This window comes from Molossus molossus, unplaced genomic scaffold (genome assembly GCF_014108415.1).
Source record: "Molossus molossus isolate mMolMol1 unplaced genomic scaffold, mMolMol1.p scaffold_m16_p_1, whole genome shotgun sequence".
Taxonomy (NCBI): Eukaryota; Metazoa; Chordata; class Mammalia; order Chiroptera; family Molossidae; genus Molossus; species Molossus molossus.
In genome coordinates, this window is record NW_023425344.1 from 58,073,491 (window position 1) to 58,088,753 (window position 15,263).

Below are 15,263 nucleotides of genomic sequence, written 5' to 3' on the forward strand. Positions count from 1 at the left end.
GTGATACCTCGGTTCTCGAACGCCTCGGATTTCGACCAAATCGGTATTCGACCAGAAGATTCGAGAAACTTTTGTCTCGGAATCCGAACAAATATTTGGAACTCGAACTTCCGAGATGAGCCGAGTTGAGCCGAATGGCGTTCATTCGGCCCAGCGCGCCTTGCTTGCGTCATCAGCGTGAGTGCAGAGAGAGAGTCACGCTTTGTGGAGAGAGTCACGCTTTACACTGAATTTAACCCTTAGACATACTGTACACTTTTATTTCTTGTTGAGACTTATGTTTTTCTACATATTATATACAAATTAGGCCAGTAAATAGGCATTTTCTGGGGCTTGGAACGAATTAATCCAGTTTCCATTATTTCCTATTGGGTTTCATTGCTTCGGTTCTCGAACAATTTGGTTCTCGACCGTCCTCCTGGAACGAATTATGTTCGAGAACCGAGGTATCACTGTACTTCATAATGGGAACCTGATCAGATGAGTGAATTTTTTCATTTGAGCATTCATAAAGGTTGGAAATAAAATTTTAAGCGTGTGCTAAAGTTAATATATTCCAAAGCTGAAATTATGGGATGCTTGCTTACTATTTATCTCTAATCATAAGTGGGATTATATACATAAACCACTGAATTAGAGGGTATGTGGGTTGTATGTTTAGTTGAATTAGATCTGTGATGCTGTTTAGGTAATACATTCTTGGCTTATGTTGTCAGTTTTCATCAAGAAAGGCTTCCTAAAACAATGAAATTTCACGGCCTGCTTAAATGAAGAGAGAATGCTGGATTTGAGGGTATTCCAACTATATTTTATTTTAATACAAACCTTTTTGCCTTAGTTATATTGCCCATAGAGTTCATCTCCGTGTACTATAATAACTTATTTTTGTCTTTCTCTCCAAGTAGACTGTGAATGCATACATACGGTGTCCTACTTAAAATGGGTTCTAGAGGCAAGCACAACCACTTACTAAAATATGTTGAAAAAAAGAGAATAGAAAGAGCTGCCACCTGATGGTTAGTTAATTAGTTTGGGTGAGATGCATGAGCATGGTAATTGGGTAAAGAGAGCTTTACAGGCTGTCTGGGAAAGCAGATGATGGTGGGTTGTAGAGTTGCAGAGTATAAAACGTTGTTGAGGGGCACTTGGAGAAGTTCAAGGTATAGATCATTGTACTTTATAGTTGTAAGGCCAGTAGTCCCAAGGTGAGGTTAGTATAATGTGAATTTGGGAAGAAAAGACAAGTTTAACAGCAATATATAAAATTTGGCTAAAGTCTGATGCTTTTGGAACCTTATATTCTGGTGAGAAGGAAATTGTGAAATGGGTGAGAGATGCTTAAGACCTAATATGCAGGCTTTGGATTTAGGAATGAAGGAGTTTTGAAATATAAGGGAGAAAAAAGTAGTAGTAGTAGAGAACTAAGTTAATATGTAGGCATTTTCAGTTCTTCCAAAAACCCACTAAAAACATTCATTCTAAAATCTGACTTTTCTACCGTAGGAAAGAAAACGGGCATAAGGGAAGAGAGAAAAGATATTGTGACTGAAACAAAAAAAGTCAAAATTAATGATTTCATTCCGGTCTAATGAATGGGAGTGTGATGAGGGGACCTAGGGGTTGGTGATGGCACAGGGAAGTTCAAGAGGAATATGTATGCCCCATTATTTGAATAGCTGGTTTGTTTTACCTGGATTAACTTTTTTAAACATTGTAATTCTGGGGAGTCTTATTCTTTTTTTTTTATCCTCACCCAAGGACATTTTTCTATTTCTTGTTTAGATAGAGTGGGAGGGAAAGAGAGGAAGAGAGAGAGAAGCATCGACATGAAAGGGACACATCGAGTGGTTGCCACCTGCAGGATCCAACCAGGGCCCGGGACGAACTGCAACTGAGGTATGTGCCCTTAGCGGGAACCGAAACTGGGTCTCTCTGGACTGAAGGCCGACGCTCTAACCGCTGAGCCAAAGAGGCAGGGTGAGTCTTATTTAACACACTGGTTAGCAAGCTCTAGTAAGTATATGAATCTCCCTTGGGGGTTTATTAAAGTAGTTTCTGATTCAGCATATATGGGTGGGGCCTGAGATTCTGCATCACCAGCAGGCTTTCAGGTGGTGCCAGTGCTGCTTTTCCCACAGGTCACATTGTCCTTAAGCTAATCTCCAAAGAGGGAGAGAAAAACCCCAAAGTTGATCAGAGGAGTTCACGATGAATATTTGTTTTGTTAATGGTGTTCAGATTGATCATTAGTATGTAGCAGAACTAATGCAGGGATTCTTAAACTTCATCTGGGGTGCCAGTTGAACAGACTTCTTAACTTGAATCCCAGAGATTTTATCCTAAATTTAGAGAAAAGTTCATGTAATTCTGCAGCGTTGGGATTTTGATTGGCATTCCGTGAAAACTATTAACCTGAGATTGGGCGGGTGGTGGTTAGCATATTGACAGGAATGAATATTCTTTTCCAGGAACATAGCATGTCTCTCCATTTTATTAAAATCTTTTACATTTCCCTGAAGTTTTTCTTCATTTGGGTCCTGCAACTTTATAAGCGTAGTCCCTTGAGCTTTGTTTTATATTGTAAATGGGTTGACCTTTTCAGCAATGCAAAAAAATATTATTTTGATGATCATGATTTTGGGAGAAGATAATTTGACTTTAATTAGGAATATATTATTACCTTTTCACTTAGGCCTCAGGAATCTAAGATAAAAAGACATAGACTTATCTAGGAAGGTCTAGCAATCTGTTATGTTTTTAAGTAACTATAGTTTCCCTAAATGCAAGTAAGTTGGGTCAATAGAGAAAAACATTAGAGTCATAAATGTCAGAATTGTAAGAAATCTGGTAAGATTTTTATTGAAAGAAGCAAAGGAAAGGGGGTACCTGCTGGGTGTTTATGAGAAACTTAACTGTTTCTAAGGTTTTCTTTATTACCTGACTTTTAGGGTCAAAGGGGACAGTCCATTAAGTAATTTTTAGGTCATGGGAATAGTTTTCAAAATGTTAACCTATATAGAGCCTCGTCAAGGGAGGAAAAAACTGGTTCTTTAGTTTTCTTTCTATTGCATTTCTATAAGTTATTTCACTCTGAAAACAATTTGTTCTTAAAAAAGTTTTGATCATGTTCTTTTCAAAAGTGCGACTATTTCCTAGTCTCCGAATAGATCACTTCAGATGTGCAGTATTTTTAACGAAGTTCTAGTGGTTACCTGGAATTCTCTTACCCAAGAATTTCATTGTGGTCATTATTAACCAAAAAGTTCACATGACTACTGTTACACTCATTCAAGTAAAATATGTTTTAATATAAACCTACATGTCTTAAAGATCCACAAGCTGAATGAGAGAACCAAAGTCTGGGTATATCAGTGCTTTTAAGACAGAACTTGGGGCTTTTTTCCCCTCTTATTTTTTTTAATGTAAAATATGGTACTTGTTCTACCTAAAATTTTAAATATGTTTATACATTGGTCTAGCAGATAAAGTATCAATGATAAACATTATTAAATTATTTTATATTTACATATTTTGATAGAGATATCTAATTGTCTACAGAACTTTCTCCTGCATTGCCAAATTTAATGTGTTCAATAGTTCTTACGTAGACAGGGCAACGACACTTTTTCCATTTTTACAGAGAAGGAATCTTAGGCCAACAAAGGTCAGGTACCCTTAGAAGCCAACTACCTAGACAATTTTAGAAAGAGGACACAGGGGACCAGAATTTGGAAAAAGTTCTTTTTATTGCATATTCCAATAAAAGTAGTAAAAATAATTTTTTTGGGGGGACTCCATATTTCTTTGAAGATCTATTGAAAGTTATACAGACCCTTTCTTTCCTCAGGAAGACACAAATACTGCAGATGTGAGAATGCATAAACATTATTATGTAAATTACATTTATAGTGTACTTGATTTTCTGTGATGTTTACAATTAAAAAAGATATTCAAAGCTTTGTATTTTAGTGGCTGTAGGTACTTATAATATGCATGAAAATACTGGGAAATGAAAGTGTATAGAGAATTTGTTTCTAACATATGAATACTTTTGTTTCATTGGAGGACATTCTGGTGCTGATTCAAGTGTGTGCTCATGAGTGTATGTGCGTGGGCTTGTGTGTTGTGTGTAATTAGAACGTTTTATGTATAAGTTTTCTCAGTATGATTGGCTTTTCTGTCATAAGTACATAAAATGGTTGTAAGATGGTGTCTAGTCTTATCTCTGAGTATCAGAAGGGTTTAACCGAGTTCTTCCCTACTGAAGTGCAGTGGCCATACCAGTAGTACCACAGATGGGTTATAGCTGTGCCAAGATGATTCCTCCTCAGTCCTCAAAGTTGTCCTGTTGTGATTGGAGGTCCCTGCTGGTCAGTTCAGGCTGAAAGCAGACTCAGTCACTTAACCAGGGGGCTGGCCAAGTAGTTAGAGAGCACTAAATTAGATAATAATACTGGATGGTTTTCCATGGATAGGATAAACTGTATTTAGTCAGTAGAATACTAAGCCCAGGGAATGGTGGAGGTTGGTGTGAAGGATATGCTGTACTCTGCCTGACAGGCCTAAGTAATCAGAAAGTAGACTTGAGCTGTCTTTGAAGAGGACGAATTATAGAAGCTATACTTTGAATTTGAGTCTTGTTTGTATTTAGTAACATCAGGATAAACGGATTTGAAACCGTGTAGAGTGTGCTTTACTTAGGCTTACACAGAATGTTTAAATATGCATTTGTTTTCTTAGCCAAGGTTTTGGTATCAGGCCTTGAAGTAATAGATACTGGTTCTCTGCTGATACTTTGGCTCTGTGCTGCGATTTTTTTCAGTCTTCTCCTCCCCCTTCCAAAGTAATTAGAGGAGGCACTGTGTTTACTTGGCACATTTGAGATTGTTATACAAGGTGCATGCATAGGCATGGGCATGTTAGGGCCAGCATAGTGATCAAGGATAGTGCCAAGAGGAGTTAACATATCCTGTGCGGTACACTCTATATCCTTTGTGACTTAAGAAAAGGTTTATCTTACTTGGACTGGATAATGTAGAATTACCATGCTTCCTAACTTCCTCATGTACATATTAGTAGTACAGTTTTTAGTTTGCTAACCATAGGCTGTTGTGTGTGATTTTAACTACTTTAGTGAACTAAATACTGGTTATGTATGCACATTGTTTAGTTTCAAGTTAGCTTAAATTCCATGTATTGTAAAAAAAAAAAATGGGTTTTGCTTTTTCCTCTGATCATTTCATGTTAATATTTTAAATTGGAATGGCTTGAACTATACAGCTGTCATTAGAACTTTGAAATAGATCTGTCTTTATTTAATAAAAATATCATTTGTATAATAAGTATCTAAGACTTAAAAATGGCAAACAACCCATTTGTTAATGGACTTTAGCTTGAATTGCCTTGCCTATATAAGAAGTTTCTAAATGTAATACATACTAAATTGTAAACAAGTTTATAGAGGATGAATATATTTTAAAACTTAGCAAACCTTTTGGCGTGTTTCAAAACAGTTTTGAAAAATGAATTTTCTCTTAATTTTTTTTCAATAGCAGTTATTAAAAATAATTTAAGATGGAGTTAGAACATTTCACAGTGCTCATTGAACAATTCTTCCTTTGCCTACTGGTGGTGTTTTTACCTGTCCTCTGTTTCCCCACAGTCTCTCTCTGATGGATTTATTCACAAGGACACATTCCTCAGAAATCTGTAGTTCAGGCTTCCTTTGTTATAGATATAATATCAAGCTATTAAAATATATTTCAGCCCTGGCTGGTTTGGCTCAGCAGTTGGAGCATAGGCCTGTGGACCAGAGAGTCCTGGGTTCAGTTCCCGCTAGGGGCATGTACCAAAAAAAAAAAAGAAAAAAAATATTTTAAAACTTCTCACCAAATCAGTGATTTATCTGTCTTGCTAGAAAGAGGAACCCACACATAGTTTGTCACCTCCTTTTTGTTAATAACTATTATCTATTGCCTAGACTATTGAAGTAGCGCTGTGTGTGTGTGTGTATGTGTGAATGTCACAAGTAATAGAGAAATACCTTTTTGCTATAAAATAATCCAACAGCATAGATAAGGTAGAAGTTCTTCATCCTTACCTACTCCCTCGCCCCTCTTATTTTATTTTATTTTTTATTTATTTTTTTATCTTCACCCGAGGACATTTTTTACATTTATCTTCAGATAGAGTGGGAGGGAGAGAATGGTGAAGAAAGAGAGAGAAACATCAATGTGAGAGAGACACATCGAGTGGCTGCCACCCTGGGGCCGGGGACAAACTGCAACCTGGGACTCTCTGGTCCATGGGCCAACACTCTAACCATGGAGCTAAACTGCCTAGGGCTTGCCCCTCTTATTTTAATGATCTTCATCATGTAGCTGTTGAGACCTTTTTTTTCATGCTGAAATACCTTTTTAATTTGTCTCCTGCTTTTGCCCTTGACTCCTCTTCAATCTCTTCAAATAATGCATGCCAATTATCTTAAAACATTTTTTCTTGCTTTGTTTTGGACTGATTGAGGCCCTCCATTAAGTTATATACTTTATTCTCTATACTTTTACTGGGTAATACAAGACTAAAGTTAATATCTATATGCCTCACAAATATTTTAATAAGCTTAGAATGATCTAACTTCTGTCACCATTATTCTCTCCTCCTGATTTATGATATTATTGTCCAGGACTTGACATCTACACTTTTCTTTAATTCACAAATTAGACATTATGTTTATTGTTTTATAAGCCAGTACTTCATAGCTATCATCTTTGTTCATCCTTTCGCCTGTCAGACCTTTCATGTAAGCTCAGTTGCCTTCACTCTGACTCTAGTGAAGTTTATTTTAGTAGCCTGAACAATCTTTATTTTATCTCCATTCTATAGAGTTTTTCTTGATACAGAATTCTAGGCAGAAAGTTATTTTCTTTCAGTATTTCCACTGCCTTCCTTTTATTGTTGAAAAGTTGGTAATCACTCAAATTGCCTTTGTGGGTAATCTGTCTTTTCTCACAGGTGGCTTTGATGTCTTCTATTTGGTGCTGTACTATTTCTTTCATTGGGGATGGTATGAATGTGGGTTTCTGTTATAGAATTCTTGTTTGTTTTTTTTAAATCTGGTGATGGGTGTCTTTTGTCAGTTTTGGAGAATTCTCATCCATATCTGTTCTAATAATGCTTCTTCCTGGTTATCCTAAGTGGCAGATGTATATTCATTCTTCTCACTGCAAACTCCAAGTCTCCTAACCTATTTCTGTCTTTGATCTTTGAGCTCCATTTTGGTATATATCAGCATTCTGCATTCAGATATATTTTCTAGTTCTCTTCAGGTGTGTGTCATTTGCTGTTTAACCTTTTTAGTTATTATATTTTTCACATTAAAATTAAATTTGTGTTATAAAATTGCCTGGCCAATTTTTTTGTCCTTGTCAATTTTGATAACCTCTTAATCCATTTTTATACTATTTCTTATTTTGTTTTTTTTTTAATATGGGGAACATAGCCCAGTAGATGTGGTTCAGTGGATTGAGCATCGTCCCATGTGCAAGAGATTGCAGATTCGATTTCTGGTTGGGGCACATGCCCGGGTTGCGGGCTCAATCTCCAGTAGAAGATGTGCAGGAGGCAGCCGATTGATGTTTTTCTCTCATCGAGGTTTCTCTCTCTCTCTCTAAAATCAATAAAAACATATTTTAAAACATATGTGGAACAGAGTTATTTTATATTCTGTATTTGGTAATTGTAATATTTTTAAGCCTTTTCAAGTCTCATTGTATAATTTGGTTGTTTCTTCTGACTTATGTTCATGGTGGTTGGGTTATTGAATACTTAGTGATTTCCTTCCCTCTTTATAAATTTTTGTTTACTCTGAAATCACATCCCATAGAATTTTACTAGTTGGAGTTTTTTGAGGCCTGAGTGCCTTTTTTGAGTGTATCTCTACCAGACTCCTTGGTATACTCATTGGGGCTACTGTAAATTGTTGGCTTAGAATTTTTTTTGGTCATACAGGTAGTTGAATTTTAAATCTTTGAGAATTAGGATCATGCTAAGCAAGTTTCAGGAGACTCTCCCTCTTTAGAGCGAAGGCCAAGGCCAAGGTATGTATGTCTTGGGTGTCATCTGTAGGTGGATTAATTTTTTTTTTTTCCACAATGAAAGTGGGATGCTATAGGCTTTATGTTGTGGTGCCATTCTGACTTTCTACCCTTCTCCAGTGTTGGCCTTTGGCTTTGGGTCCAGAGCAGCTTATGGATTCATGGTTTCTTGTTTCTAGCTATAAAGAATTTTCTTGAACTGCATCCATGATTATTTTTTCCAGCATTTTAAGGATTACTGTAACTGTACCAGGGAGATTTTTTTTTCCCCCTGCAGCTGTAGTCTATCTTGTTGCTAAAAATAGAAATTGTAATTTAAATTTTAACATGGTCAGATTTATTAGTTTCATCTTTTTGAGTTGTGTTTATTATGTCTAATATAAGAAATTCTTACGTACCTTAAAGTCATACATATATGTCCTTTAAAAGGTTTAATGTTTAATTTTGTATATTTATGCTTTTAACCCATCAAATTTATGTTTGATATGTTATGTATGGAGTATAGATCAAATTCCCTTATTCACCCTAGTTCAAGCAAAGCATAACTAATTTATTCTTTTCTTAATGATAATTAATGTCTCTGACATCATCAGTTTTTTATAGTTTTTATATATAAATAACTGTTTCTGAGTTAGCTCTGTTATTCTGTAGCCCTTTGTTTATCTCTATGGCATTACCTTATAATCTTACCAGAGTAAATTTATAATTTTCATAATTGGTAAATTGACTAACACCACTACTTCATCTTATTCCTTTTAAAAATTGTTAGCTATTTTTAATTCTTTGTTCTTCCATGTGAATCTTAGAATTAACATATCCAAGTCCATAAAAACTATTAGGATTTTTATTTGAATTATAGTGAACTTATCAAATATTGTGTGAGAAATTAAAAACTTTATAATATGGAGCCTATTAAAAACTTTATAATATGGAGCCTTCTTTTCCATTAAACAAATAAACAGACTCTACTTTTGTACTTTATTAAACTTTTATAATTTCCCTTATAACGATCTCATGTATCTTTTATTTGATTTATTCCTAAAGTGCTTTTATTTTTTTGTTGCTGTTATAAATAGTATCTTTGCTTTTTCCATTTTTCTCTTGATTACTCTTGTATAGGAGTATAATTACTAGAGAATTACTTTCTAATGCATATTTGATGAATATATACCTTTGCTTAAAATCTTTTTGTGGTTTCCTCATCTCCTGAAGACAAAGTTCAAACATCTTAGCAGTGATTTTTCATGATTAGAACCACATCTGACTCTCTACCACACCTCATCCTCCGTAACTTCATATTTGTGTTGCAGTTATATGGAGTTTGTTGTAATTCCTTGGACATACTCTGATTTTTGTTTTTTTTATCCTCACCCAAGGACATTTTCCCATTTTTTGTTTGATAGAGTGGGAGGGAGAGAGAGGAAGAGAGAGAGAGAGAGAGAGAGAGGGAGAGAGACATCGACATGAAAGGGACACATAGAGTGGCTGCCACTCACACGACCAACCAGGGCCAGGGACAAACTGTAACCGAGGTATGCGACCTTAGCGGGAACTGAACCCTGGTCTCTCTGGATCGCAGGCCGACGCTCTAACCGCTGAGCCAAACTGGCCAGGGCCATACTCTGATTTTTGAAAGAGGTTTATTGAGACAAAATTTACATAATATAGAGTTCAATTTAAAGCATGTAATTTAGTGATTTTTAAAAATATATTTAGTATATTGGACTACCACTGCTATCTAAGAATTTTCATCAACCCAATAAAGACACCTTGTAATCATTAGCAATCACTTCTCATTCTTCCTTTTCTGCCCCAAACATTTGTAATCAGTAATATAGTTCCTTTCTTCATGGTTATGCCTGTTCTGGACATTTAATAGAAATGGAATCATGATATATGCCTCTGTGTCTTGGTTCTTTCACTTAGTATATTTTCATGTTTCATTGATGTTTTAGCATGTATTTGTATGTCATTCATTTTTATGGCCAAATAATATTACATTATATGAGTAATATTGAATTTTGTTTATCCATTCATCAGTTGGTGGACATATGAGTTGTTGCCACTTTTTGGCTACTATGTACATTTGTATACAGATTTTTGTATGAATATTTTTAGTTCTCCTGAGTATATTTTTAGGAATAGAATTCCTGGACCATATCATAACTCCATGTTTAACTTTTTGAGACCTGCTAATGTTTTCCACAGTGGTTGTACCATTTTATATTTTCATTGGCAATGTATGAGGGTTTCCAATTTCTCCACATCTCTGCCAACACATTGATTATCTTTTTATTATAGCCATCCTAGTGAGTGTAAAGAGGTTTTGATTTGTATTTCCTTAGACTAACGATGCTGAGTATCTTTTCATGTGCTTAATGGTCATTTGTATATCCCTTTGGAGAAGTTTATATTAAAATCTTTGTCCTTTAAAACTGGATTAGTTTTCTTTTTATGGTTCAATAGTAAGAGTTCTTTATAGATTATGGATACTAGATCTTTATCAGATATAGGAGTTGTAAATATTTTCTCCCAATCTTTAGATTATCTCTTCACTTATTAATCTTAAATTTTTTTTTCCTTTATTGATATTAGAGAGAGGAAGAGAGAGATAGAAACATCAATGAGAGAGAATATCGATTGGCTGCCTCCTGCATGCCCCCAGTGGGGATCCAGCCCACAACCTGGGCTTGTGCCCTGATGGGGAATCGAACTGGTGACCTATTGGTGCATGGGTCAACGCTCAACCACTGAGCCACACCGGCTGGAATATCTCTTCACTTTTTAAACAGTGTTCTTTGAAGCACAGAAGTTTTAAATTTTGATGAGTTACAATTTACTTTTTCTTTGCACTTTTGGCGTCATGTCTAAAAAACCATTGCCTAATTCAAGGTCAAGATTTACACCTATGTTTTCTTCTCAGAGTTTTATAATTTTAGTTGGTTTAGGTCTTTCATCCATTTTTGAATTAAATTTTGTGTATGGTGTGAGACAGAAGTTAGACTTCATTCGTTTACATGTGATATTTAATTGCCCTGGTACCATTTATTGAAAGAGATATTTATGCATTTTTCATTGAATTGTTTTGTTCTTCTTGTAGGAAATAAATGGACTATAAATGTGTGGGCTTATTTCTAGGCTCTCAGTTCTATTCCATTGATTTGTATGGTTAGCCATATGCCAATACTGCACTGTTTTGATTGCAGTAGCTTCATAGGTGGTTTTGAGATTGAGAAGTCTTTGTAAGTCTTCTAACTTTGTTCTTTTAAAGATTGTTATGGAAATTTTGGGTTCCTTGTGTTTTCTTTTTTTGGTTTTTATTTTTTATTCATTTATTTTTAAAAAAATCTTTATTGTTGAATGTAAAATGTATTACAGATGTTCCACATTTTTCCCCCATTGACTCCCTCCTCCCCACTCCCGCCTCCCTCCCGCCTTTTCCCACACTATTGTGTGTGTCCATTGGTTATGCATATAAGTTCCTTGGTTTATTTCTTCCCACCCGCCCAACCCCTTTCCCTTTGAGGTTTGTCAGTCTAGCAATGAATTTGTACTTGTTAATCTCTTCACTTTTTTCACCCATTCCCCCAACCCCCCTCCCATCTGGCAACCAAGAAAATGTTCTCTGTATCTATGAGAATGTTTGAGTTCTACATGTTCATTTTGTTTGTAGATTCCATTGTTGATAGATATATATTCATTGCCATTTTGTTTGTTCATATATTTTATCTTCTTCTTCAAAAAGACCTTTCATCATTTCATATAGTAACGGTTTGGTGGTGATGAACTCCTTTAACTTTTTCTTGTCTGGGAAAGTCTTTATATGGCCATGGATTCTAAATGACAGCTTTGCAGGATAGAGTCATCTTGGTTGTAGGTTCTTGCTTTTCATCACTCTGAATATTTCTTGCCACTCCCTTCTGGCCTGCAGTTTCTTTTGAGAAATCAGCTGACAGCCTAATGGGAACTCCCTTGTAGGTAACTAGCTGCCTTTCTCTTGCTGCTTTTAAAATTCTCTCTTTGTCTTGAACCTTTTGCATTTTGATGATGAAGTGTCTTGGTGTGGGCCTCTTGGGGTTCCTCTTGTTTGGGACTCTCTGTGCTTCCTGGACTTGTATGTCTGTTTCCTTCACCAAGTTAGGAAAGTTTTCTGCCATTATTGTTTCAAACAGGTTTTCGATTTCTTGTTCTCGCTCTTCTCCTTCTGGCACCCCCAAGATGCGAATGTTGGCACGCTTGAAGTTGTCCCAGAGGCCCCTTACACTATCCTCATTTTTTTGGATTCTTTTTTCTTTTTGCTGTTCTGATTGGACGTTTTTTGCTTCCTTATATTTCAAATCGATGGTTTGCTTCTTGCATTTACATACTCTACTATTGAAACTGTGTAAATTATTCTTTATTTCAGTTAGTGCCTCCTTCAATTCTGACTGTGCTTGCATCATTTCTGACTGGTCCTTTTTTATGCTCTTGAGGCCGTCACTGAGTTCATTGAGCATCCTTATAAGCAGTATTTTGAACTCCGCATCTGTTAGGTTGCTTATCTCCATTTCACTTAGTTCTTTTCTTGGCGTTTTGTTCTGTTTTTTTCATTTGGGACCTGTTTCTTTGTCTCCTCATTTTGGCTGCCTCCCTGTATTTGTTTCAGTGTATTACTTAACTAGAGGTATGGGGCTAGCTGAGACCAGGAGCTGCTCGTTTGAAAGAATTTAGGAAAAACCTGAAGCAGGGTCCAAGACAGGCCAATCCTATGGTTAAGCAAGTGGCAACAGCTTGGGTGGGCCAGAAAGTTGGGTGGGGCGGGGCGGGGCCTCAGGGAGTCACCAGGGCGGGGCTACCAGTGTGGGCCAGGTTGCTGGAGTCCCAGATATGGCGGCTGTCTGCCGGCCCAGGGAAGGGCTCACCAAAGGAACAAAGGCCTCTGATAGCAGGTCTGTCCCGGAGAAAGCCCCCTCTCCAGCCCTTGCTCCAGTGCCAAACAGCTCAGTTCTTCCCTGTATGTCTCTGGTGCCCCTCGAGCTGCCTCCCCTCCAAGCTTAGAGGGAGAGAGTCCGATAAGTCTGTGCGCAGGCCCTTTAAGGAGCTGCCTGGGGCTCCAGCCGCGTCAGCTTCCCTGAGCCTCAGTTCCTGCTGGTTTTTCCAGCCAGAAGTTATGGGGACTCATCTTCCTGGCACTGGAACCCTGAGCGGGGCACCTGTTGTGGGACCCCACCGGCCCTCGCCCCTCCGCCCCTCCTTCCAGTCTGGATGTGGCTGCTGCTTTAATTCCGTAGTTGTAGGACTTCCATTCAGCTTGATTTCAGGGGATTTTGACTGATGGTTGTTCTGTAGTTTAGTTGTCACTTTGATGTGGTTGTGGGAGGATGCGATACTGCGTTTACCTACGCCACCATCTTGACCAGAAGTCTCTGGGTTCCTTATGTTTTCTATATAAATTTTGGGAAGAACTTGTCCAGTTCTGCAAGAAAAAGAAAAAAAAGAGAGAAAGATTTGGTAGCGATGTTGGGAGTGTGTGTGTGTGTGTGTGTGTGTGTGTGTGTGTTAATGGGAATTTGGAGAGATTTGAGGAGTATTACCATCTTAATAATTCGTCCAGTTCATGAATGAGGGATGCCTTTTTATTTATTTAAGTCTTTAATTTCTTTGTATGATGTTTTGTAGTTTTCATTATACAAGTATTTTCATATTTCTGTTAAATTTATTGTTATTGATGTTAATAGATTTGCTTTTTTAATTTCTTTCTCAGATTGTTCATTGATAGTGTATAGCAATACAGTTGAGTTTTACAGTAATGCTCTTATATCCTGTAACTTGCTGAGCTTGTTTTTTAGCTCTGATAGTGTGGATTTTTCAGGCTTTTCTTTGTAAAAGATCGTGTCATCTACAAATAGAGGTAATTTTACTTATTCCTTTTCCACCATATGGTCTTTACTTATTTTTCTTACCTAAATTACTCTGGCTAGAATTTCCTGCACAAAATTGAATAGAAATGGTGAGAGCAGCATCCTTATCTTGTTCATGATCAAGGGGAAAGCTTTCAGCCTTTCACCATTAAGTATGATGTTAGCTGTGTATTTTTATCACATTGAGAAAGCTCCCTGGCTCCCTTTTATTCCTAGTTTGTTGCATGTTCTTATCATGAAAGTGGTAGATTTAAAAAAATTTTTTTTCTATGTTGATTGAAATGATCATGTGCTCCCCCCCTCTTTATTGTATGAATATGTTTTATTACATGGTTAATTTTCATATGTTGAACCAACCTTGTATTCATGGGATAAACTGCACTCGGTCATGATGTATAATGAAAAAATATATATATATTTCTGGATTTGGTTTACTAGTATTTTGTTGAGGATTTTCATGTTTGTACTTATAAGGAATGTTGATCTATAATTTCTTTTCTGGGATGTCTTTATCTGGTTTTCATATAATGCATTAGAATGTGTTTTCTCCTGTTGTATTTTTTAAAAGAATTTGTGAAGGATTGTTTTATTTCATCTTTAAACATTTGATACAGTTAATTAGTGAAGCCATTTGTTCTTTGGCCTTTATTTAGTGGAAGTGTTTTGATTACTAACTCGATCTTTTGTTATAGTAGGTCTACTTAAATTTTCTATTTCTTCTTGAGTCAGTTAGACAATTTGCATCTTTTTTAAAAAAAATCCTTACCCGAGGATACTTTTTTCCGTTTTTTTATCTTCAGATGGAGTGGGAGGGAGGGGGAGAGAGAGAAACATTGAGAGAGATACGTTGATTGACTACGTCCCTCACGATCCCGACCGCCAAACTGCAACCGAGGTACGTGCCCTTGACTGGAATGGAACCTGTGACTCTTCCATCTGAGGGCCAATGCTCTACTGCTGAACCAGACTGGCCAGGGCCAGTTTGCATGTTCGTAGGAACTTATTGATTTTATTGAGGTTCTTTGCCATATAATCCTTATTATTTGTGTAATGTTGGATATACCATCCCCTTTATTCCTGATGTTAGTTGTTTCTTTTCTGTTTCTTGGTCAGTTTAGCTTATAGTTTGCCAGTTTTTAAAAAATCTTTATAAAGAATTAATTTTGTTTTTGTTGGTTTTCTCTATTAGCTTTTCTGTTTATTTAATTTATTTCTACTCTAATTGTTGTTACTTCCTTCTGCTTTGTATATAGTGTGTTCACTTTTTACA

The 15,263-nt window shown here is 36.5% G+C and overlaps 1 protein-coding gene across 2 annotated transcripts in view; it reads left to right on the forward strand.

Moving 5' to 3' along the window:
* The window catches only part of BMP2K (BMP2 inducible kinase), a 127,096-nt gene that overhangs the window by 17,381 nt on the left and 94,452 nt on the right, over positions 1–15,263 (forward strand). Inside the window, exon 1 of one of the 2 annotated variants that reach the window (XM_036260457.1) lies at positions 999–1,016. The exons of the other annotated variant lie outside the window; for it this stretch is intronic. Within the exon in view, the coding sequence (XP_036116350.1) occupies positions 1,014–1,016 (3 nt within the window). The 5' untranslated portion in view covers positions 999–1,013. Of the gene's footprint in view, positions 1–998; positions 1,017–15,263 lie in introns of those variants that run through there. 2 annotated transcript variants of the gene reach the window in all.